At 51.2% G+C, this 24,273-nt stretch overlaps 1 protein-coding gene across 5 annotated transcripts in view; it reads right to left on the reverse strand.

Moving 5' to 3' along the window:
• The window catches only part of caskin2b (CASK interacting protein 2b), a 255,010-nt gene that overhangs the window by 124,318 nt on the left and 106,419 nt on the right, over nt 1-24,273 (reverse strand). The window contains exon 1 of one of the 5 annotated variants that reach the window (XM_078225316.1): nt 9,479-9,582. The exons of the other annotated variants lie outside the window; for them this stretch is intronic. Coding sequence (XP_078081442.1) covers nt 9,479-9,509 — 31 coding nt within the window. The 5' untranslated portion in view covers nt 9,510-9,582. Of the gene's footprint in view, nt 1-9,478; nt 9,583-24,273 lie in introns of those variants that run through there. 5 annotated transcript variants of the gene reach the window in all.

Raw genomic sequence — 24,273 nt, forward strand, 5'->3', positions numbered from 1 at the left:
GAGGCAGGTATAGTGCTCGCTAACTACTCCCAGACCCTGTTTACTGTGCAGGCCTTCAGTCAGTGAGAACTAGGAACAGAGAGACCGGAACAAAACATGTGCACCATATATACAGCTGGACCTCCAGTCACAATAAACAAGATCTGCTTTGTGAAAGGAATTCTAGATTCCAGGCTTGCGGACTCTGGTTGGACATTTCTCTGGAGGTTTTGCCACAAGACCCCCCTCACTTAGCCACCCTGACTGCTCTAAAATACCAGCACCCCCCCTCCCCCCCCCCCCACCTCCCAACACCCACCCACCACAACCCCGAGCATTTTGTCAGGAAGTGTTCATGAAAAACACAGCAACAGCTAGAGAGGGAGCGACAGACCAACAGACAGGCATTTGAACATCTGCAATAGTAGCAATCAATGACATTGCGAGCACAGAACATTCCAGAATTTGACAGTTGTTTACACACAGCCATCCTGAGCACCCCAATTACACACCGCACACCCCAGTCGCACATGGGTGCCCAGTCACACTTGGCAAATCCGTGCACCCAACACACATGCAGTCATCCTGTGCACCACCTGTACATAACTGGAGGTGGAACACAGTATATTACACATATATGTGATATTGTACACAGTCTTGTAGCATGTCATATGTGTCCTTAACACAGTATAGATGTGAGTGATGTAACTGTATCTCTGACATACAGAAAGGAACATAGGAAGCACAGGAGGATATTCAGCCCTTCGAGCCTTGATGTCTTCCATGATTCAATTAGATCATTGCTTTTTTTTAATAATCCATCTACCCACCCTGTCGGTGTAGCCATTAAAGGCAGAAATAAAACAGGGACTGGGTTTTTGAGACAACTCAATCTATTCAGCAGCCAATGAAGAAACTAAATTGGTTCTGTTCCTTTAATAATGATTGGGCACTATTCCTTTACTCATGACATAGTGTGGGGTTTGCCCCTTTAAGAAGGATTGAAAAGCTGGAAAGACTTGGGGCAGTTGGGTTTGTTTGAGAAATGTCAGGGCTCTGAGAGAATAGTTAGTGAAACAGATTAATTCGAGACACCAGGAAGGTGCTGGAGAAATTACTGAGTGTGCAAAAGCTGAGAATTAAGGAAACACTCTGAAAGCTTTTAGTTCCAGCTCTGAAACGCTGAGGGGTCAGAGCACAGACAGCAACAGGAGATGCTGAGTGCTTTGATAGACTCCAAGCCAGGCTGCGAGATGCAGCTGCAGACAGCTGCTTCATAACATCTGGTCTCTCAGACAAATGCCACTTTATTATTCCGAGATTAGTCTCTGCTTTTGTGTCAAACTACACTTCCCCTGTCCTCAGCAGCACAAGACCGTCTCCTACTGGCTCCGCTGAGAGGACAACCAATGCCAGCCTTGGTAAGAAAGTGCAGGAAGATCCCACTTTGGCAACTTTCATTCAGTTCTCCTCTCTCCCCACCCCCTTACATGGAAGTAAAAGGTAAAATGGCCATAGTCCCAGATGACCATAGGCTGCTCTCCCCTTTGAGGGGGAGAGGTGACTGGTGGTGATTTAACCTGAGGGTCACCACACCTCAGGTGAGGGGCAAGGTTAGAAAGGTTCATGAATACCCTCAGCCGGTACGGGAATTGAACCCACACTGTTGGCATCACAAGCCAGTTGCCCAGGAAACTGAGTTTGAAGTATCGATTGTGAATAGATCCAAAAAAGAATGTACAAGAATATTCTAAGATGCTCCTCTCCTAAAAGCACTGGATTTTCCACGGACGTGGGTTCTACGGGCACCCGTTTCCCTTTCCTACCTCATCTATGTGGCCATTCAGTATGTGTGAGTAGCAGTGGGCTATTCAGCTGTGATGGCTCCGATCAGGAATGGCCTTCTGTTAACCTGGAGTGAGGCTCTGAGGCTACTGCAGCACCCAAACTGTGTGCCCAAGTTTGTGTGTGCTGTGGACATAAAGCCACTGTCCTTTAGTCAAGAGTAAATTGAACATAAGAACGTAAGAAATGGAAGCAGAAGTAGGCCATTCAGCACCTTGTAGCAGGTTCCCCTCCTTCCAGATAAGGTCACTGAAACACCGTGACTCCAGGGAGAAGCACTCATACTTTGAAGTCAGCAGGCTGTGGGACTCAAGGACCACTTCAGAGACTTGACACTCTTATTGCAGTGCTGAGGGAGTGCTGCACTGTCAGAGGACGTGCCATTGTTTGGATGGGACATTATACGGAGGGTCCGGCTGCCCTCATTAGGTGCATGTAGAAGATCCCTCACTGCTATTTGAAGAAGAGCAGGGGAGCTGTCCTGTTGTCCTGACCAATATTTCCCTCAACCAGCATCACAAACTTATCAAAGAATCCCTACAGTGCAGAAGGAGACCATTCAGCCCATCGAGTCTGCACTGACCACAATCCCACCCAGGCCCTATCCTCATAACCCCACATATCTACCCCACTAATCCCTCTAACCTACGTATCCTGGGACAGGAAGGGGCAATTGAGCATGGCCAATGCACCTAGCCCGCACATCTTTGGACTGTGGGAGGAAACCGGAGCACCCGGAGGGCACCCACGCAGACACGGGGAGAATGTGCTGACTCTGCACAGACAGTGACCCAAGCCGGGAATCGAACCCAAGTCTCTGGAGCTGTGAGGCAGTGTGTCGCTGTGCCGCCCATGAAGAGTCAAGCAGGCTTGAAACGTTAACTCTGTTCTCCTCTTCCTACAGATTCTGCCAGACCTGCTGGTCTTGTTTCAGAATGCATACTATCCGCTCACTGCAGCTTGTAGGAGTTGCTGTGGGGAAGTTGACTGTTATATTTCCTTTATCACAACACTTGCAAAGCACTTCATTGACAGCAAAAGCACTTTGGGATCTGCTCTGGTTGTGAATAGGCACTATATAAATGCAGAACTTTCTTTCCTTCCATAATCAAATACAGAGGGATCACTGCGACCCCTCAAACAATGTGAACAATCACAATTGGGAGACGGGAGTTAGGCTTGGAACAAAATAGTTTATAGGAACCTTGAGAATTTAATGCACAGACTGTACGAACTGGTCCTCCATCCCCGACACTGCAGCCAATATCATCCCTCTTCCTTTAGCTCAGCAAGTGCATTTCAACTTTAATGTTACTCAATCTGTGTCTGCAGAGTTTAAACAGCAGCAAGCGGATTACTGGGTGTCCCAGAGGACTCTACAGAGAGTACTGCAGTGAGGTTACTGTGAAGGGATCCTGAGGGAGCTTGCTTAACCATTTTGATTTATAGAATCATAGGATCACTACAGTGCAGAAAGAGGCCAATTGGTCCATCAATCCTGCACTGACAACAATCTCACCCAGCCTCTATCCCCGTACCCCCATGTATTTACCCTGCTAGTCCCCCTGACACAAAGGAGCAATTCAGCATGGCCAATCCACCTAACCCGCACATCTTTGGACTGTGAGAGGAAACCGGAGCGCCCGGAGGAAACCCACGGAGACACAGGGAGAACGTGCAAACTCCACACAGACAGTGACCCGAGGTCGGAATTGAACCCGGGTCCAATGGCGCTGTGAGGCAGCAGTGCTAACCCCTGTGCTACCCCACGCTTCGGTTACCTTAAACTCCAGCCTCACTGAGGGACTTCTTTCTAAAATGTGGATGCAAGAGTTTCCCCGGGGGTGGTTTTTTTAACAGGACACTTTACAGTGACAGTGATGTACCCCTTTGACAGCAGATAATCTATCTGTTGGTAAGGTGCATTGGCCATGGTAAATTCTCCCTCAGTGAACCTGAACAGGTGTCGGTGTGTGGCGACTGGGGGATTTTCACTGCAACTTCATTGCAGTGTTAAGGTTAGCCTACTTATGACTAATAAATAAACTTTAACTTTAATCCAGACCGGCGCTTCCTTCAGTGCGGTACTGAGAGAGTCACTGTCAAGAGCTCTGAAGAAGAGTCACACAGACTCGAAACGTTAACTCTGTTTCTTCTCTTCCTGCAGACCCTGCCAGAACTGCCAAGTTTTTCCAGCATTTTCTGCCTTTATTTCAGACTTCCGGCGTCCACAGGATTTTGATTCAAACGTCACTGGAAAGTAGATTGCCAGGTCATTATCATCACAGAATCCCTACAGTACAGAAGGAGGCCATTCAGCCCATGGAGTCTGTACTGACCACAGTCACGGTGCTGTTTGTGGGAGCTTGCAAATTGGCTGCCCTGTTTCTGCCACTGAAACAGTGACTGCTCTGCATAAAGTACAGTTCCATTTATGGTGAAGCACTTTGCGATCATAGACTCTCCGCAGTGCAGAAGGAGGCCATTCAGACTGTACCCACCACAAAAGATCACAAGGCCCTATCCCCATAAGCCCACATATTCACCCTGCTATTCCCCCTGACACTGAGGATGAATTCAGCATGGCCAATCAACCTAACCAGCACGTCTTTCGAACTGAGAGAGGAAACCGGAGCACCCGGAGGAAACCCACGCAGACACAGGGAGAACGTGCAAACTCCACACAGACAGTGACTCGAGGCCGGAATTGAACCCAGGTCCTTGGCACTGTGAGGCAGCTGTACTAACCATTGTGCCATCGTGCCAACTTGAGATGTCCTGAAACTCTCTCTCCACAAAGTGCTCTGGGGTCCTGGCATTAAGCCTGGCTTTGGGAAACCAAAGTCACTTGTTTGTAGCTGTGATGAGTAAGCAGCCTCGGTTACAATGGGAGGCAGACTGAATGAAGCTTTCGATGCAGCCTCTGTTTGACTGAGGGGAGGGGAGGGGAGGGGAGTCGAGACCTCCTTCTTACACAAAGTTTGTTCTGTTTGAAACACTCTGCATCGACATTGTGAGCAACCCACCGACACATTCCTGCCTTCTTCTATTCAAGACAACTTTCTCTTCTCTCCCCACCCCCATCCTTTGTCCCCTGTACAATAACTACGCTGTTTGTAATCTTTCTTGGTTAACCTCCCTCTTTTTCCCTTCCCCGACTGGAATTCCTCGGCATTTGGGAAGCAACATTCCTCAGGATGAAAAAAAAGGAACCATCAGCTTCAGCCAGAGAGGCTCCTCTGCATTTTCTGAAGAGCTTCTCATGGTAAAGGACAGGCAGACACGAGAGAGTGGGTAACACTCACTCCCGCCGCTGCATCAGGAGATTCGAGTCCCAGTGCAGAGACATGAGCACGCATTCTCGGCTGAAACTCCCCAATGCAGTACTGAAGGGGTGTTCAACTGTCTGAAGAGCAGGGAAGGGATAAATATTCCCCTCTAAACCAACATTAATACCAGATTATTTGGCGTTATCTCATTGCTGCTTATGGGAGCTTGCTGTGCACAAATTGGTTTCCTGCATTATAACAATTCAAAAATATGACATTGTGTGTAAGGTGCATTTACTTACTAATCCCCCTAACCTACACAAGCACTAAGGGGCAATTTATCATGGCCAATGCACCTAACCCACACATCTCTGGGGTGTGGGAGGAAACTGGAGCACCCAGAGGAAACCCACGCAGACATGGAGAGAACGTGCAAATTCTACACATTCCACACAAATTCCAAGCCAGGACTTGAACCCGGGTCTCTGGCGTTGTGAGGCACCACCATGCCACCCCCCATAACCTGGTGCTCTAGAAATGTAAATTCCTTCTTTCTAATGGCCAGTTCACTGACAGAGAGTGATTTCCTGTCAAAGATAATGCTGTAGAATGAAAATAATAGCAGTTCTGAAGGGTTAAATTACAAGCATTGCTTAGGGTTTGGGTCAATTTAAATTCCCTCAATGATAGAAGATTGAGGAATGATTGCTGAAGGTGCTTAAAATGATGTTCGATAAAGTAGATACGACCAATATCAATAACTGATTATCTGGTCATTTACCTCTCCGCTGCTTGTGGGAGCTTGCTGTGCATAAACTGGCTACCCCATTTCATACATTACAACAGCAACTATACGTCAAAAGTACAAAGAACAAAGAACAGTACAGCACAGGAAACAGGCCCTTCGGCCCTCCAAGCCTGTGCCGCTCCTTGGTCCAACGAGACCAATCGTTTGTATCCCTCCATTCCTAGGCTGCTCATGTGACTATCCAGGTAAGTCTTAAACAATGTCAGCGTGTCTGCCTCCACCACCCTACTTGGCAGCGCATTCCAGGCCCCCACCACCCTCTGTGTAAAAAACGTCCCTCTGATATCTGAGTTATACTTCACCCCTCTCACCTTGAGCCCATGACCCCTCGTGATCGTCACCTCCGACCTGGGAAAAAGCTTCCCACTGTTCACCCTATCTATACCCTTCATAATCTTGTACACCTCTATTAGATCTCCCCTCATTCTCCGTCTTTCCAAGGAGAACAACCCCAGTTTACCCAACTTTGTTGGCTGTGAAAAACATTGCGATGACCTGAGGTTGGGTAAGGGGCTTTGACAAAGCAAGTTCTCAACACCTTCTCATCTTCCAAACTCATGACCACTACCATCTAGAAGGACAAGGGCAGCAGATACCTGGGAACACCACCACCTGGAGGTTCCCCTACAAGTCACACACTATCTGGACTTGGAAATATATCACCATTCCTTCAGTCGCTGAGTCAAAATCCTGGAATTCCCTCCGTAACAGCACTGTGGGTGTACCAACACCACCGGATTGCAGCGGTTCAAGACATCATCTCACCTCCACCTTCTCAAGGGCAATTAGGGTTGGGCAATAAATGCTGGCCCAGCTAGCGACGCCCACACCCTTGAAAGAAATTTAAGAATTGGGGAGTTTTGCAGCACATACATCTCACAGGCATTCATTCCACTTCACACCACAAGTATATCCTGGGATTGACATCAGCCAATCATTGAGGAGGATGCGATAGACCAAGCACTTATTCAGGGTGTGACGACGTTGCAAATACTTTTGCAACCAATTTCCTCCTTGCTTCTGATGACGACAATTCTTTTTTTTGAGGTTCAGTTCCATGAGCACTAACTATCCTCTGCTACCTTGTGGCACCGCCCATTATTTAATGGGATGTGTGGTCAGGCTATTCGACCATGGGGTGCGCCATCTGACCTCACACTCAAACATGTGTGCGTGCACACACACAAGTGCACACACACACAAACACGTGCACACCCATACACACACTCTTGCGCACACACAAACATGTGTGCACCCACACAAACACGTGCGCACGCACAAACACGTGCGCACGCACAAACACGTGCGCACTCACACAAACGTGCACATGCACACAACAACACGTGCGCATGCACGCAAACACATGTGTACACACACACACACATACACACATGTACACTGGTTGACCTTACATCCCCACATTGCATGCAGGGACGCTATGGCCTAACACAGTATTTCTGAATGCAGCCTGGATCACCCAAGGTCAGCTAGACTTCCCTCGCTGTCTACAGAAGCTGTCCGAATGGGAAATGGGAATACATTTGGTTGCCTGACCTCTTTCAGAGGAGTGCAACAGCTGTTTAATAGAAACCAAATGAACACACTCTTAATAAGCAGAACTCTAGCCAAGTAATAAGTGCCCTGTGTCAGTCAGTGGTTTCCTGTTTGGTTAAGTGGTGTTTCCACGCTCCACATCAGTCATCCAGTGTGCATGCGTGCGTGTGCGTGTCTAGTTGCACAGTTTAAGCTAATCCCAGCAGCGTTTCACTCTTTCTGAGAGTCTGGTCTACCTGTGGCTCAGTGAGCCGCATTCTAGCCCCTCAGTTAGAAGATTGTGAGTTCAAGTCCCACTCCCGAATTCTCTTGCTCAGTGAGTAAATGCATGGCTGGCGATAGAAATCAGTCACAGATAACACAACACCAATTCTACCCCCTTCGATCTATGCCAAAGATCTTGTGGTACAATATCCAAGGAGATCAAGGGAGCTACCCCCACCATCACCTGCCTTCGCCCTCTCACCCCCAACACCAGCCTCCTCCCCGTGACTGGTCAGTATTTATCTCTCAACCAACATCACTAAAACAAACAAACCACCTAGTTATTTTTGGTGGGATTGTGCTGTGTGCAAATTGGCTGCAGTGCATCAGTTGAGAGAAGTAAATCATTGGCAGTACAACACTCTGGGACAGCTGCAGGTCATAATGGCGCTGTACAAAGCAACTCCTTTCAGACCGGTCATGAAGGATTCCACCTTTGACCCCTGTGCTGCATTCTCTGGTGTCAGCACTCAGGGGTCCTTACACTGCTTCACCTGATCCAGGAGGTGAGAAAGTTCACCCCTCTCACAAGGCTCACATTTCCCAAAAGCCCCGTACGTGACACACTGTTCATTCCTGTGAGGATACCATGGTACAGTGGGTGCCTTGTGGGATTGACTACACCAATGGAAGCTCCAACAATGCAGCACTCCCACAGCACCGCATAGGGGTTTGTGTGGGGCGGGAAGGTTGAGCAGCCCCAGGCTCCTTTGCCTGACCTCACACACTGTGAATGTAGCAAGGTTCTGGTCAGTAAGGCCCTCTCCCCCACACATAGTGACGTGCCCACCTGCCACACCCTGGCACATCCATTACCCCAAAGCAAGTTACTTACAATAGTGTACGTTCTCCAATGATTTTAGATGGCAAAAGTACCGCCAGAACTCCAGGTTTTATACCCAGTCTGTACCTCACTCCTGACGTACACTTTATCTCATTCAGCTACTAACTCTTTACCACTTGTTTCCTCATTCGGGTCTGAGTGCCAATTTGCATGTGGCAAAAGGAGCTATGAGAATTGGGCAGCATGGTGGCACAGTGGTTAGCACAGCTGCCTCACAGCATCAGAGATCCAGGTTAGTTTCCCTGCTTGGGTGACTGTGTGGAGTTTGCACATTCTCTTCGTGTCTGCGTGGGTTTCCTCCGGGTGCTCCGGTTTCCTCCCACAGTGCAAAGATGTGCAGGTTGGGGTGGATTGGCCATGTTAAATTCTCCTTTGGTGTATATGATAGGCGTCGGAGTGTGGTGACTAGGGGATTTTCAGTGCAACTTCATTGCAGTGTTAATTTACCTGATGAAGGAACAGCGCTCCGAAAGCTTGGGATTCCAAATAAACCTGTTGGCCTTTAACCTGGTGTTGTGAGACTTCTTACGGTGTTAACTTAAGCCTACTTGTGACACCAACAAATAAACTTTAACTGGCCCTCAGTTTGCACTGAGTGGGATGGCTCAGTTGTTGTTTCTGGTATCTTTCAGTGAACCCTACTGGAAATTGCCCTCCTATGGGCATCAAGCAGAGCTTGGCTGTGATGTAGAGTCCCCTCGACTGCCTTACCAGTCCACCCCGCCCTCAATGTCTCAGAGACAAGATGTCCACAGGGAATGGGTGCCAGCATCAATCAGACCTTACCCAAGCAGCAGAGAGTGAGAAATAGCTGATAGTATGAAAGAGAATGAAAACTCGACATAGAGAACGGGACATGATCTACCCAGCTCATATATCAGTCAACACAGGTGTCAAAGGTTAAGCCACACCAACCTGTCTGAGTGCAGGAACTTGTCTGACCCATGTCTGTTTGCTGAGCTTTCTTGAGAATTAACAGCTAAAAGCAGCTTCTTCAACAGTCAGTTCTGATCGCGATAAGCTTCCAGGCCTTGTTTGATGACCCTCTAATCTGATAGTGCCCATTGAGCCCTTGTCCTCAGAGAAATACCTGTCCGATCTCCCTTCCGCGGCTTGTCCTCAGTCTTCCCACAGCATCCAGGGAGCAGCAGCTTCCAGTCTGCACCTGGTTTCCTTTCCCCACGTTTTCTCTCTGAGCCGAGTGATTTCTCCGAGGGAATTTGAAAGGGAAGCTCGCTCTGCTGTAACAAGTAGATTCAGAACCCAGTCACGCTCGGACGTGCTGTCGGAATTTCACTTTCCTCCCTCTTTGCCTGGGCTCCAGAAAGGGGAGAGAGAGCAGGACTCGCCACCTCTAGGCTGACATAGCTCACCTTCCTCCCCTCGGATGCCAGGACTCTCGCTACCAGTTAGAAGGAAAACACACTGACCCGTCCTCACACATCAATGTGTTCGTAGAAACCCATTTTCCGATGGGGTCAAAACATTTTCTTCAAAGGGATTTGAAGGATGGTTTTATGCCCCAGTAAAAGCCACTTCTTTAACAGATCTCCAAGAATGAATTCTTTGACATGACGGTTTGTTTATACATCCCGTATGAAACGCCAGTTGCCAGCAACAGTCCTTACTGGGCACTCCCCTCAGGTGCCAATCACCCCTTTCTGCCTCAGCTGCATTTCGTTTGATCGACGGGTCTCAGAGATGCCAAGCCGCTGACAGAGGGCGGCCGGCTCCCGCGGGAGAGGCTCGAGTCACCAGAGGACGGGTGTCCCAACACTTGTCTCCCAATGAAGGAGCTGCACTTTCAAAGTGCCTGGTGCCTCCGAGGCGCCAAGAACTGGTCCACACCTAAATGGTGACTCTTGATAAGATCACTCTGATCAAACCAGCATCGTTCACCCTTCTCTCTACCCAACCTTGCAGATAACATTGATTAGCAGTGTGAGAGAGGACTCATTAAACATCGCTCACACACGCCAGCTCCATGGAGCTGTCAGATATGTTGAATAAAAATGAAAGGGAGGAGCTTAAAGAACAACCAGCCTCTTCATTCAGGGAGAGAACTTGCACGGGGCCCGTCTATACAGCTTTTTAAGAAAATGTTTTTAACTCAATTCTCTCTTGTAAGGCCATTTCAAAAGTCCATGACAGAATGTTGAATCCCTTGTTTGTGCTGCAACTTAATTTATTCCTCTTCATCTCTCCGGCCCCCTCAGCCCAGTCCCCAAAGCTCTTTCACCACATACCCTGAAACCTCCTGTCAAAGGTTCCTCTTTTTAAATTCTGTTCCCTCCCTCTCCTTAGTTGTGTTCAAAGGCAAGTGCTTTATCTCTGCACTGGCCTTCTGATTGCTGGAGGCTGCCCATTCTCTGTCCAACCTTCCAACTTCCCCCGCCACCCCTGCCCCCTGCCACCCCCCCCCCCCCCCCCCCCAAGTCTTTTAAGCTATTCAACCACAAGAGTGAAATATCAAAACAAAAGCTGTCCCATTCTCACAGATGGATACGAAGCGTCAGTGGATAGCAATCGGGGTACACTGCCATCGGGGTAAGATAGGAATCGGATGGGATGATAAACATCTCCTGGCGGATACTGGCTCCCCACCCCCAGCTGAAACATTAGGGTGACCCTTGTTACTGCCCCAACTGAAATCACCTACCTTAGCACAGGTCAGAGTTCAAACCGAACTGGACGGAACCTTAAGGCAGTGGAGAGGTCAGACATTGGCTTTCCCTCATAGAGACATACAGCACAGGCCCATTGGCCCTTCAGTTGAAGGGTTTCCTGCCTGATTTTATTTTATACAGCATTTGTAAAAATACAAATTAACCCCCGTCCCCTCCAGAATTGATGATCTCTGTTGAATGGGAATGTTTGATTAGCACGGTGCTGTCAATCGCATCGAATTCTATTACCTGACTTCCACTGCGGTCTAAACCCTCAGACCGTGCCAATGTATAGCTTGTCAGTTCAACAACTCTTCTAACTATCCATGATCTTTCTGCTGGACTTCAGCCAGGGTCCACTGGGACAGCCATGATTTCCGTCAGGGTCATAGAGGTGAGGTCCCTGCTTGACAGCAGTGTTCACTGGGCTCTGTAAATAGCAGGACCTTCATTGTGATGTGGAGATACTGAGGCTGGTTTGAATCCACAGGCTCCTGCCCTCAGTGAGATCTTGGTGCTGCATTCTGCCAGCACTCCCAGCCAAAATTCCCCGATCCCTCAGCCCAATCTGAAGTCTGAGACCTGTGTGAGCTCTGGGCCCCCACCACAGAGCTGATCTGAAATATGTTCAGCATTGAAAACTAGCAACTTTCCAGAGAGTGGGTTTGGGGAAACGCCTTAGTTTCTGGGATGAGTTGGAGGGGGTTGGGGGGGGGTTAGTGAGGGGGGGAACCAGCTGATCATTTACATTGGGGAATATGCCCTCTTCTGCTGGCAGGGGGGGGGGGGTGTCCCTGATGCCCTCCTTAAAGGCTAAAAGGCCTCTTTCTCTTGATGCAGCAGACTCCCAACAAGGTCAGTCTGCAGATGGGCTGCCTCCGCACTCAGAACCCCCAGCAGCTTTGCAGGTCCAATGGATTTTCATACATACATCTTCACCATCTGTCCCCTAACTGTTACTGTTCAAATAAGGTTGTAAGGATAGCCCCAGCAATTACAGCTCAGTCAGTTTAACATCAGTGGTGGGCAAACTTCCAGAAACAATTATTGGAGAGAGAATTGGGAGTCACATGGAAAACGTGGGTTGATTAGGGAGAACCAGCATGGATTTCTAAAGGGGAAATTGTGTTTAATTAACTTACTGGAGTTTTTTGAGGAGGTGACAGGAAGGATTGATGTGATGTACAAAGACTTTCAGAAGGCGTTCGATACAGTGCCACACAACAGACTTGTGAGAATAGTTACAGCGCATGGAATAAAAGGAACAGCAGCAACATGGATATAAAATTGCCTGAATAATAGGAAGCAGAGAAAAATGGACAATGGATATTTATTGGTGTTCCCCAGGGATCGGTTTTGGGACCCTTGCTTTCCTTGATTATAAATGAATGGCCTCCTTCTGCACTGTAGGGTTTCTATGATTCTATGATCTTGATGTGCACGGGACAATTTCAAAGCTTGCAGATGACACAAAACTTAGAACTATTGTAAACTGTGAGAAATACAGCGTAGAGCCTCAAAAGGACGTAGACAAGTTGGTGGAGTGGGAAGATAGGTGGCAGATGAAGTTCAATGCAGAGAAGTGTGAGGTGATGCATTTTGGTAGGAAGAGCGTGGAGAGACAATATAAAATAAGGGGTAAAATTCTTAAGGGGGTGTAGGAGCATAGGGAGCTGGGTGTATTCGTACCTAGATCATTGAAGGTGACTGGATAGATGGAAAGAGCAGTTAATAAAACATATAATATTCTGGGCTTTAATAATAGGGACACAGGGTACAAGAGCCAGGAAGTTGTGCTGAACTTATACAAAACACCAGTTAGACCTCAGCTGGAGTACTGTGTACAGTTCTGGGTGCCACACTATAGGAAGGATGTGAACACATTGGAGAGAGTGCAGAAGGGGTTTACAAGAATGGTTCCAGGAATGAGAAACTTCAGTTCTGAGGATAGATTGGAGAGGTTGAGACTGTTCTCCTTGGAGAGATGAAGACTAAGTGATAATTTGATCGAGATGTTCAGAATCATGAGGGGGCTGAACAGAGTAGATAGGGAGAAGCTGTTCCTGCTCGCAAAAGGATCAAGAATGAGAGGGCACAGATTTAAAGTAATTTGTAAAAGAAGCAAATGTGAAGTGAGAAAAAACTTTTTCCCCTTCTCCACCCAGATCCCACCCCCGCTCTCCATCCAGACCCCACTCCCACCCTCCACCCAGACCCCACCCCCACCTTCCATCCAGAGCCCACCCCCATTCCCGCTCTCCACCCAGATCCCACCCCCGCTCTCCACCCAGACCCCACCTCCACCTTCCATCCAGACCCCACCTCCATCCTCCATCTAGACCCCACCCTCCACCCAGACACCACCCCCACCCTCGATCCAGACCCCACCCCCACCTTCCATCCAGAGCCCACCCCCATTCCCGCTCTCCACCCAGATCCCACCCCTGCTCTCCACCCAGACCCCACCTCCACCTTCCATCCAGACCCCACCTCCATCTAGACCCCACCCTCCACCCAGACACCACCCCCACCCTCGATCCAGACCCCATCCCCACCTTCCATCCAGAGCCCACCCCCCTCTCCATCCAGAGCCCACCCCCATTCCCGCTCTCCACCCAGATCCCACCTCTCTCGGCTTGCCATCCAGACTCCACCTCCACCCCCACCCTCCATCCAGAGCCCATCCCCACCTTCCACCCAGACCCCACTCCCACTCTCCATCCAGACCCCACCCCCCCCCTCCATCCAGACCCCACCCCCATTCCCGCTCTCCACCCAGATCCCACCTCTCTCGGCCTGCCATCCAGACCCCACCTCCACCCCCGCTCTCCATTCAGACCCCACTCCCACCCTCCATCCAGACCCCACCCCCATCCTCCATCCAGACCCCACCCCCATCCTCCACCCAGACCCCATCCCCTCCCTCCATCCAGACCCCACCCCCACCCTCCATCCAGACCCCACCCCCTCCCTCCATCCAGACCCCACCCCCACCCTCCATCCAGAAGCCACCTCTCGGCTTGCCATTCAGACCTGCCCATCACACTCTATCCAGATGCATTCCCCGCCCCTCACTCCATTCAGAAGATGGTTGGATGCCCCACTTGCTCTTTCCACGGGGGCCACTCATTAGCGGTTGCCTTTCCAGTCTTTTGTGGCCTTATTCCAACGACTGTGTTAGCCCTGACTCCCCTGCCCCTCTGCACACTATATCACTGCTAGCCTTCACCACATTACAAACCATTTTCCCAGATAACCAATAAGTAGTAACTAAGGCAGTAAAGCTCTCAAAACCAAACATACATTGTCCCTTTCCTTCCATTTATCAAACATACAGAGGGGTTAAAGTTCACAGCGTTCGCCATCCAACTGTGAACATGATGAAGTCTATTATTTTCTATTAACCAATCAGAAGTGGGGTTGGGGGGGTGGGGAGGGGGGGGGCGGGGTGGGGAGGTCTGCAGACTTACCACCAAAGCCATGTTTGTACCTTTGGATAACAATGCATGTGTGGCATGTGGGTGCCATCTCTCTGCACCCACCTCGCAGGAGGCCCGAGGTGGGTAAATACAAGGCCCCACAGGGAAATCCAGTGGCAGAAGCTGTGAATTGCCTCTTTGCTTCGCTCTGCGAGAGAGGCATGGCTGGAATGTATCTCACAGCCTGCGCCAAGATTCCTGACATTTCTCTCTGGAGTCGGGTGCAGATTGTCAGTCTGAGCGTGGGATTCTTCGAAGTCTGAGTGCACGCCAGCCTGAGCATATCACAGCCCCCACCAGTCAGACCCCCCGTTTACCGCACTGGAAAACAAACAGCATTAGCAGAGTGCCTGAAACAAATCCAAGCAGCCCCACACCCTGCCTCAGCACCCTGTACAGATCTGGGGGTTATCAAAGAAAATCCATCGAGTTTGAAAACTGGGACGGGGGAGGGGGGGAAATACCAGATCCATTAAAAACTCCTGATCCAGCTACTTACAGGGAAATGAAGCAAGTCGCCCAGCCCGGCTGGTTTCTGCTGGCAGTGAGCAGTTAATCCCATGCAAACAAATCCCCTGCGTCCAACCTGTTTCCCTTATTCCCAATTCCCATCCGCCCATCTATCGAACATATCCTTGAATAGCAACATGGACTGGAATTCTACTGTCTTGCTCACCACGGGAATTGGAGCGGGCGAGGGGTGGAATATGGAAAGCTCCATGGACTGTGGGTGGGATTTTACAGATTCGGGACAAGCGAGATGTAAAATCTTGCCCATGGTTTCTACTCCCATCGCTAACTCCCAATCACACCCTCACAAGTGTCATTCTTTTGTCTTATTTTACATTTAATTCTTCTATCAATGTTCCCTCAACTATCAGAAACCAAAATCTTTCTATCTACTCTGCCACATCCCTTCAAAATGTTAATTCATCGCCGAATCTTCCTTTCAATTCTTACTTTGCTTTTTGATTTCTTCATACGAAGCCAGCTATTGGTGAAACCATACCGTTACCTTTCATTAATTCAGCAGCGTTCCTATTCTTGTGACACACAAACTATGTTCAATACTCCAGCTGTTATCTCACTAAGGTTTTATATAGATTCACCATGACATCTTGTGTTTTCTATTTGTTAACAGGGTCCAAGCTGGAAGATGAAGCCAAAGCAAAGACACAAGAGCCAGAATTCTCCGGTCATTCACGCCCCGCTGCCTCCACCAGCGAGAACGGAAAATTTAGCGCTCAGCCAATCTCCATTCACTGCAGCGGGACTGGAGAATCCCGGCTGTGGGCGAGGTTGGAGAATCCAGCCCAACAGCTTTTCATTGTTGACAGAGTTTATTGACTTGTTCAGTCTCATAACGTAGAAAGCATTCTTTCTGGTTGTATCACAGCTTGGTATGGCTCCTGCTCTGCCTAAGACCGCAAAGAACTGCAAAAGGTTGTGAATGTAGCCCAATCCATCACACAAACCAGCCTCCCATCCATTGACTCTGTCACTTCCCGCTGCCTCAGCAAAGCAGCCAGCATAATTAAGGACCCCACGCACCCCGGACATTCTCTCTTCCACCTTCTTCCATCGGGAAAAAGATACAAAAGTCTGAAGTCACGTACCAACCAACTCAAGAACAGCTTCTTTCCTGCTGCCATCAGACTTTTGAATGAACCTACCTCACATTAAGTTGATCTTTCGCTACATCCTAGCTATGACTGTAACACTACATTCTGCACCCTCTCCTTTCCTTCTCTATGAACGGTATGTTGTGTCTGTATAGCGTGCAAGAAATAATACTTTTCACTGTGTCCCAATACACGTGACAACAATAAATCGAATCAAATCAACCCAGTGTCCCAGACAGTCCCTATTTATGTGTGCTCTTTTGAAAAACAAATGAACAAATATAAACTAACGACCTCACTGAATGAACCTTATAGAGGCACTGCAACAAAAAAGACAAAACTTTCAAAAAGAAAACTTAACAAATCAAATTTAAATGTCATGTGCTCCAGCCCCCACGGTGCCCACCAGCCACAGAAAGCCTCAAGCTTACTGTGGAACACTGTGGGGACATCAAACCATCAGTTTGGGCCTCTGGATTACTTGTCCAGTAACTCTACATCTGCACCACAACTCCCCATATGCCATATTTATACATGCTCAAAGACAATGCCCATCACCTGCTTCTGTTAATAATATTATTGATAAGAAGTTAACCTCTACGGGACTGATATTCAATAAGGGTCCTTTCGCAGACATGTGGGATCGCAATGTGGGATTATCCCATGACTGATGGTAGTGTTGCAGGCAGTATGCTGCCATCTCATTGCCTGCAGCTCAAATTAAAACTAGCCCGCGTCGACTAAAGAAAAGGTGCATTCGTCTCCCTCGGGGCATGCAAGTGGGTGGGAAAGACGTTCTCGGCAGGAAGGAACGGGAAGAGTGGAACAGGAAGAAAAGGGAGAGCGCTCCTCAGCTAGGGTAATTCCGATGCCAGAGTTTCCCTTCCTGCTGTCTGAGGAGGGATCAGCAAACACGTCCCTGCCTCCACCCCCTACCCCACAGTCACTCCACATCTCATGCAAGCTGTCAAGTAATGGTGTCTCACACCATCACCCTCACACATTGCTCAATGCTCCACACCCCTCTCACTCAGCCAACCACCAACAATCTACAGCAATCAGACTCATGCCTAACATTCAAATGCTCCAGCTCACCTCCACACAGTTACCACTGTGGCAAACCTCACACCCACGTCCCACTTTCCACATACTTCCAGCTACTCTGCTATGACAGGCACGTCACCCAAACACATTCCCACACATTCTCTCTCTTGCAGGATGAAGTGGCCCATTACTGGGCACAGCCGCATTGGACAAGGGAAACGAGCCCGGCTGCATGTCCTCATCTCATTGGTGGAGACAGTGCTCGGCATTATTGGCCGAGAATGGGGTAACCGGAATTACCGCCATCACCCGGGAAGAAGATACACCCCTGCCTTACCCACCCTCTCAAATCCCACTTCACCCACATCCTGCCAGCCAGCATGAAGTCCAAACCACAGATGGTGTAACCGTGCTTTCCACCCAAACCCCAGCCCTCCTGCACAGCCTGTGTATTTATGCTCTCAGAGCCCTGAGATCTGTGGCACCAAGGCTAAGGTCGCACACAGGTTCTGCTGCACAGTATTCAGATGGGGCTTTCAGTGGGGCAGCCTACAGGAAAGGGCTGAAGGGCATTCCCATGGTAATACTTGGTGCATTGGGAGGCCTGCCAGAACGCTCCTGTCAGGGTCAAGGGGCATGAGGGAATTTGGCACGTGGCTTCTTGCAAAGCAGGGTGGAAGTGATGGCCAACCCCACAGGGACACAATGCAACGTCTGGTGACCAATGTCTCAGCTTCCAGCAAGAACCCCCCATCCTCCGGGTTCAGTGAGCTCAGACCACGATCATGAGATCTTTGCCCGTTACCATGGAAACCCAGCATGGCACCATCGAGGCCCAGGCTGCTGCCAGCTGTGGGTTGCAGTGCTTAAAGAGACTTGCAGGATCTGGCAGTCTGTACTCCAGCGGATTGCGGGGATTGCAGAGGTGCTGCCACTGGTCAGTGCCATTGGCTCCACGGTGCACCAGGCTGCTGTCCTCTCTCAGCCAGCGAGCCCAGACCACTGCCAACCATGCCAAGCTGCTGCACGGTGAAGTCGGGTCCCTCAAGCTGATCAAGACCATCCTACAGGGCTACCCTATGTCTCTACTATTGAAAATCAGCAGCTGTCAGGGGGATTAGCAGCATTAACACATGGGATTCCGGGGATAGGGCCTGGGTGGGATTGTGGTCGGTGCAGGCTCGATGGGCCGAATGGCCTCTTTCTGCACTGTAGGGATTCTATGATTCTAGAATAACAGGAGCACCAAGACAGACAAACACACACACGCTAGGGCACTGCACAAAGGTTAGTCTTGTCTGGATCTATTGGCAGTGTTGTTGGATAAAGTTAGCATAGGATTGTTGTTTAGTGGCGGACAGTGTATCCTTTCAGGACAGTGATGGTCTGTAACAGAGGAATGATAAAGTGGGCCACCTCCAAAACCTCACTCCTTAAAGGGGCACCCCCCCTTCGTGCTGCATCACCTCTCAGCTTTCTTAGTCGAAATACCCTGACCTCACGCACATTATTCCCTTCATTGTTCGAGCCCTCTTCACGAAGCTCACTCTCCTCTATTGAGACAAACACACTCATCCCTTCAGCAATATATGACTCTCGATAAAGCACGGGTCCGTGCAAGAGCATTTCCGCAGAGAGCGCAGAGCTAACAGAGTATGAAATCCAGACGCGAAACGTTGGCTCTATTCTCCCTCCACAGACGCTGTCAGGCCGGCTGAGATTCTCCAGCATTTTCTGTTTCAGATTCCAGCATCTGCAGTATTTGGCTTTCATTCTCGAATCTGGGTCTTGTGGATAGGTTGCAAGCTCCAAGAAACAGGAACATCATTTGATAGGTGCCCTCTCTCTCACCTTTAACCTCCAACATCTCCCTCCATTACAATCCTTCTCCTCTCTCTATTTCAGTGACATTATGGTCAATTCTCCTCTGATTTTGTTTCTTACTCCTTCTGAATACCTCCCTTCTCTCAACAGCCTCACAGCTGAAATCAAAACTTATTGGACCCTCTACTACTACAGCTTTCAAATCCACACTTCTTAACCCTCTCTTCAATGACAATCTAAAAACGTCAAAAACACAAGCTTGATCTCTTCTGATTCCCACTTCCCAATTTATCTTTTCATAGAATCCAAAAGTGCAGAAGGAGGCCCTTTGGCCCATCGAGACTGCACCGACCACAATCCCACCCAGGCCCTAACCCCATAACCCCATGCACTTACCCTAGCTAGTCCCCCTGACATTAAGGGGCAATTTAGCATGGCCAATCCACTTAACCTGCACATCTTTGGAGTGTGGGAGGAAACCGGAGCACCCGGAGGAAACCCACGCAGACACGGGGAGAATGTACAAACTCCACACAGACAGTGACCCAAGCCGGGAATCGAACCTGGGTCCCTGGTGCTGTGAGGCAGCAATGCTAACCACTGTGCCACCCCAATTCTTTTATAAAATGTAAAAAAAAGGACTGTTTCCCCTTTGAGGGGAGAGCTGTCTGGTGGTGATTTAACCTGAGAGTCACCACACCTCAGGTGTGGGGCAAGGTTGAGAAGGCGGGGCTTCACAAGTAACCTCAGCCGATACAGGAATTGAACCCACGCTGTCAGTGTCGCTCTGAATCACTAACCAGCCATCCAGCCAACTGAGCTAAACCGACCCCTACATAGCTGCGACCTGGAAGCAATTTACCCATGAGTGAATCAAGAGAGAAGCTGGAGCCTCTTACAACAGCAGCAAGTTTGTCAAACATTTAAAACCGTTTTTCACCTTTGGTCCTCCCAATCTTAGGACAGGTGTGTGAAGAGGGTGAGGTGGGCGGGGGTGTGGAGGGGTGAGGTGGGGAGGGGTGAGGTGGAGAGAGTGAGGTGGGCGGGTGTGTGAAGAGGGTGAGGTGGGCGGGTGTGTTGAGGGTGAGGTGGGCGGGTGTGTGGAGGGGTGAGGTGGGCGGGTGTGTGGGGTGGGTGAGGTGGGCGGGTGTGTGGGGTGGGTGAGGTGGGCGGGTGTGTGGAGGGGTGAGGTGGGCGGGTGTGTGGAGGGGTGAGGTGGGCGGGTGTGTGGGGTGGGTGAGGTGGGCGGGTGTGTGGGGTGGGTGAGGTGGGCGGGTGTGTGGAGGGGTGAGGTGGGGAGGGGTGAGGTGGGCGGGTGTGTGGGGTGGGTGAGGTGGGCGGGTGTGTGGGGTGGGCGGGTGTGTGGAGGGGTGAGGTGGGGAGGGGTGAGGTGGGCGGGTGTGTGGAGGGGTGAGGTGGGCGGGTATGTTGAGGGTGAGGTGGGCGGGTGTGTGGAGGGGTGAGGTGGGCGGGTGTGTGGGGTGGGTGAGGTGGGCGGGTGTGTGGAGGGGTGAGGTGGGCGGGTGTGTGGAGGGTGAGGTGGGCGGGAGTGTGGGGTGGGTGAGGTGGGCGGGTGTGTGGGGTGGGTGAGGTGGGCGGGTGTGTGGAGGGTGAGGTGGGCAGGAGTGTGGGGAGGGTGATGTGGGCGGGTGTGTGGAGGGGTGAGGTGGGTTGGGTGAGGTGGGTGGGTGTGTGGAGAGGGTGAGGTGGGCGGGTGTGTGGGGTGGGTGAGGTGGGCGGGTGTGTGGAGAGGGTGAGGTGGGCGGGTGTGTGGGGAGGGTGAGGTGGGCGGGTGTGTGGAGAGGGTGAGGTGGGCGGGTGTGTGGGGAGGGTGAGGTGGGCGGGTGTGTGGGGTGGGTGAGGTGGGCGGGTGTGTGGGGTGGGTGAGGTGGGCGGGTGTGTGGAGAGGGTGAGGTGGGCGGGTGTGTGGGGTGGGTGAGGTGGGCGGGTGTGTGGAGAGGGTGAGGTGGGCGGGTGTGTGGGGAGGGTGAGGTGGGCGGGTGTGTGGGGTGGGTGAGGTGGGCGGGTGTGTGGGGTGGGTGAGGTGGGCGGGTGTGTGGAGAGGGTGAGGTGGGCGGGTGTGTGGGGTGGGTGAGGTGGGCGGGTGTGTGGAGAGGGTGAGGTGGGCGGGTGTGTGGGGAGGGTGAGGTGGGCGGGTGTGTGGGGAGGGTGAGTTGGGCGGGTGGGTGAGGTGGGCGGGTGTGTGGGGAGGGTGAGGTGGGCGGGTGTGTGGGGAGGGTGAGGTGGGCGGGTGTGTGGGGTGGGTGAGGTGGGCGGGTGTGTGGGGTGGGTGAGGTGGGCGGGTCTGTGGGGTGGGTGAGGTGGGCGGGTGTGTGGGGTGGGTGAGGTGGGCGGGTGTGTGGGGAGGGTGAGGTGGGCGGGTGTGTGGGGAGGGTGAGGTGGGTGGGTGTGTGAGGTGGGCGGGTGTGTGGGGTGGGTGAGGTGGGCGAGTGTGTGGGGTGGGTGAGGTGGGCGGGTGTGTGGGGAGGGTGAGGTGGGCGGGTGTGTGGGGAGGGTGAGGTGGGCGGGTGTGTGGGGTGGGTGAGGTGGGCGGGTGTGTGGGGTGGGTGAGGTGGGCGGGTGTGTGGGGTGGGTGAGGTGGGCGGGTGTGTGGGGTGGGTGAGGTGGGCGAGTGTGTGGGGTGGGTGAGGTGGGCGGGTGTGTGGGGAGGGTGAGGTGGGCGGGTGTGTGGGGTGGGTGAGGTGGGCGGGTGTGTGGAGGGGTGAGGTGGGCGGGTGTGTGGGGAGGGTGAGGTGGGCGGGTGTGTGGGGTGGGTGAGGTGGGCGGGTGTGTGGGGAGGGTGAGGTGGGCGGGTGTGTGGGGAGGGTGAGGTGGGCGGGTGGGTGAGGTGGGCGGGTGTGTGGGGAGGGTGAGGTGGGCGGGTGTGTGGGGTGGGTGAGGTGGGCGGGTGTGTGGAGGGGTGAGGTGGGCTGGCGGATTAGATATACAGCCTGGGGAACGTGGATGTCACTTGAGCCTCGACTGGGTGGACGAACATCGCTTTGCTGCTTTGTCCGTCCAAAATGAAAAGTTTGGGAGGGAATCCAAAACAAAAACCAGAAAATGCTGGAAAATCTCAGCAGGTCCCACTGCAACTGTGTAGAGAGATAATGGAGACCTCGTTTCGATTGGGAGGGAGACTTTCTGGCTACCAGTGAGGTGAACTCTGAACTGTCCCTCTGACACGTTTGACCCACAGTTTGAAGTTGCTGGCTCTACAGGGGATGGCACTGATCATCTGTTGCCCCTTGACCCCAGCATTCTGTGTAAGGCTGGAGAGAGAGAGAGAAAGAGAGAGAGAGAGAGACAGACAGACAGACAGAGAGACACAGAGAGAGAGAGACAGAGATAGAGGAAGAGGGAGAGCGAGAGACAGAGAGAGAGAGAGACAGAGAGAGAACGAGAGACAGAGAGAGACAGAGAGAGAACGAGAGACAGGGACAGAGAGAGACATAAAGAGAGACAGGGAGAGAGAGAGACAGAGAGAGACAGAAAGAGACAGAGAGAGACAGACAGAGAGACAGAAAGAGACAGAGAGAGACAGACAGAGAGAGAGAGAGAGAAAGAGACAGAGAGGGGGGTGGGGGAAGGGGCACCTGTCAGAGCTGGATATGATGCATACGAGCAGTGCAGATCATTTCTCTTCCCTTTGACCTGAGGGTACAGAGTGTAATGTGGGTCACAGTTTGCAGGGCTGCCCTCTAACCGCTCTGGGTATGGGGTCCTGATGGAGGGTCTCTGCCTGAAGCATGTCCTTTTCCCTTCACGGGCCTGCAGCCTATCTCAGCCTGTTTATATTCCCAGCCTGACACAGCCTGATCAGATTGAGGAATAAATGAAGACAAACGACCTGAGCGACTAATCAGAGAGAGGGCTGAATCTGGCCTAGCATCGCCAGCAGTCCAGGTTGAATTATTTACCATGTCAAGTCTCCTCAGTGAGAGCATCCCATCCCCCCACCCTCACCAGCACTCTGCCTTCACCCAGACCAATTCTCCTCAAGTTGCTGCTGTTAAACAGACAGTGCTTCTCCTGGATTCGGAGTTCTTCTCCCAAATCCTCATGCAATTCCACTGGAAGGAATAAGGTTCTTTAAATAAGCAGCGGCTGGCTTGTCCAGGCATCGCCACCTGTCAGAATAATAAAACTCCCTCCAATGATCATCTGTTGAAGGATAATCATCTCTACCTCGTTCCCCTCGCCACTCCCAGAATCTTTTAAAATTAATACCACATTAGCCAGCTGCAAGGGGTTGACCCCTGGTTACCCCAGCAACGGGACACCTCACAGTCACGTTGTCAAGCCAAACGGACTGAATTCTGTGAAGAAAGGAACTCAGCTGGCAATGCTGGGCCACCAGCTGCGGGTCACAGAAAGATGCTGCGTCCCCTGAATGGAACGGTTGTTCCTCCATCAGGTGGGCCTCATCATAGAATCCCGACAGTGCAGAAGGAGGCCATTCGGCCCATTGAGTCTGCACCAACTCTCTGACAGAGCATCCTACCTGGGCCCTGTGCCCATAACTCCACATAATTACCCGGCTAATCCCCCCTAATCTACACACCTTGGGACACTAAGGGGCAATTTACCATGGCCTATCCACCTAACCCACACATCTTTGGAGTGTGGGAGGAAACCGGAGCACCCGGAGGAAATCCACGCAGACACGGGGAGCATGTGCAGACTCCACACAGTCAGTGACCCAAGGCCGGAATTGAACCTGGGTCCCTGGCGCTGTGAGGCAGCAGTGCTAATCTCTGTGCCACCCCTATCTGCTCCTCTTCCTACTGCTCAGCAAGGGTCACCAGAACACAGGCTAATGACCTCTCTTCTCAACCACTTCACTACCTCACTGGCTGAGACTGCCCTTCTCAAACCAGCCACCTTGTGTTTCTGTGCTCCTCACTAAACAAACCAGGTGGCAAAGGGAGCAAATGAAATCTCAATCTACAGTCAATCAACACCCTTCTTTTATTAAAACAGATTCTGATCCCCAAACCAAGACTGACATCTCCCACACACTAACGCCTACCAACACAATCCAACCCAGCATGTAGCTGTGTGTACAGGACACA

The sequence above is a fragment of the Mustelus asterias genome, chromosome 12 (assembly GCF_964213995.1).
Source record: "Mustelus asterias chromosome 12, sMusAst1.hap1.1, whole genome shotgun sequence".
Classification (NCBI taxonomy): domain Eukaryota; kingdom Metazoa; phylum Chordata; class Chondrichthyes; order Carcharhiniformes; family Triakidae; genus Mustelus; species Mustelus asterias.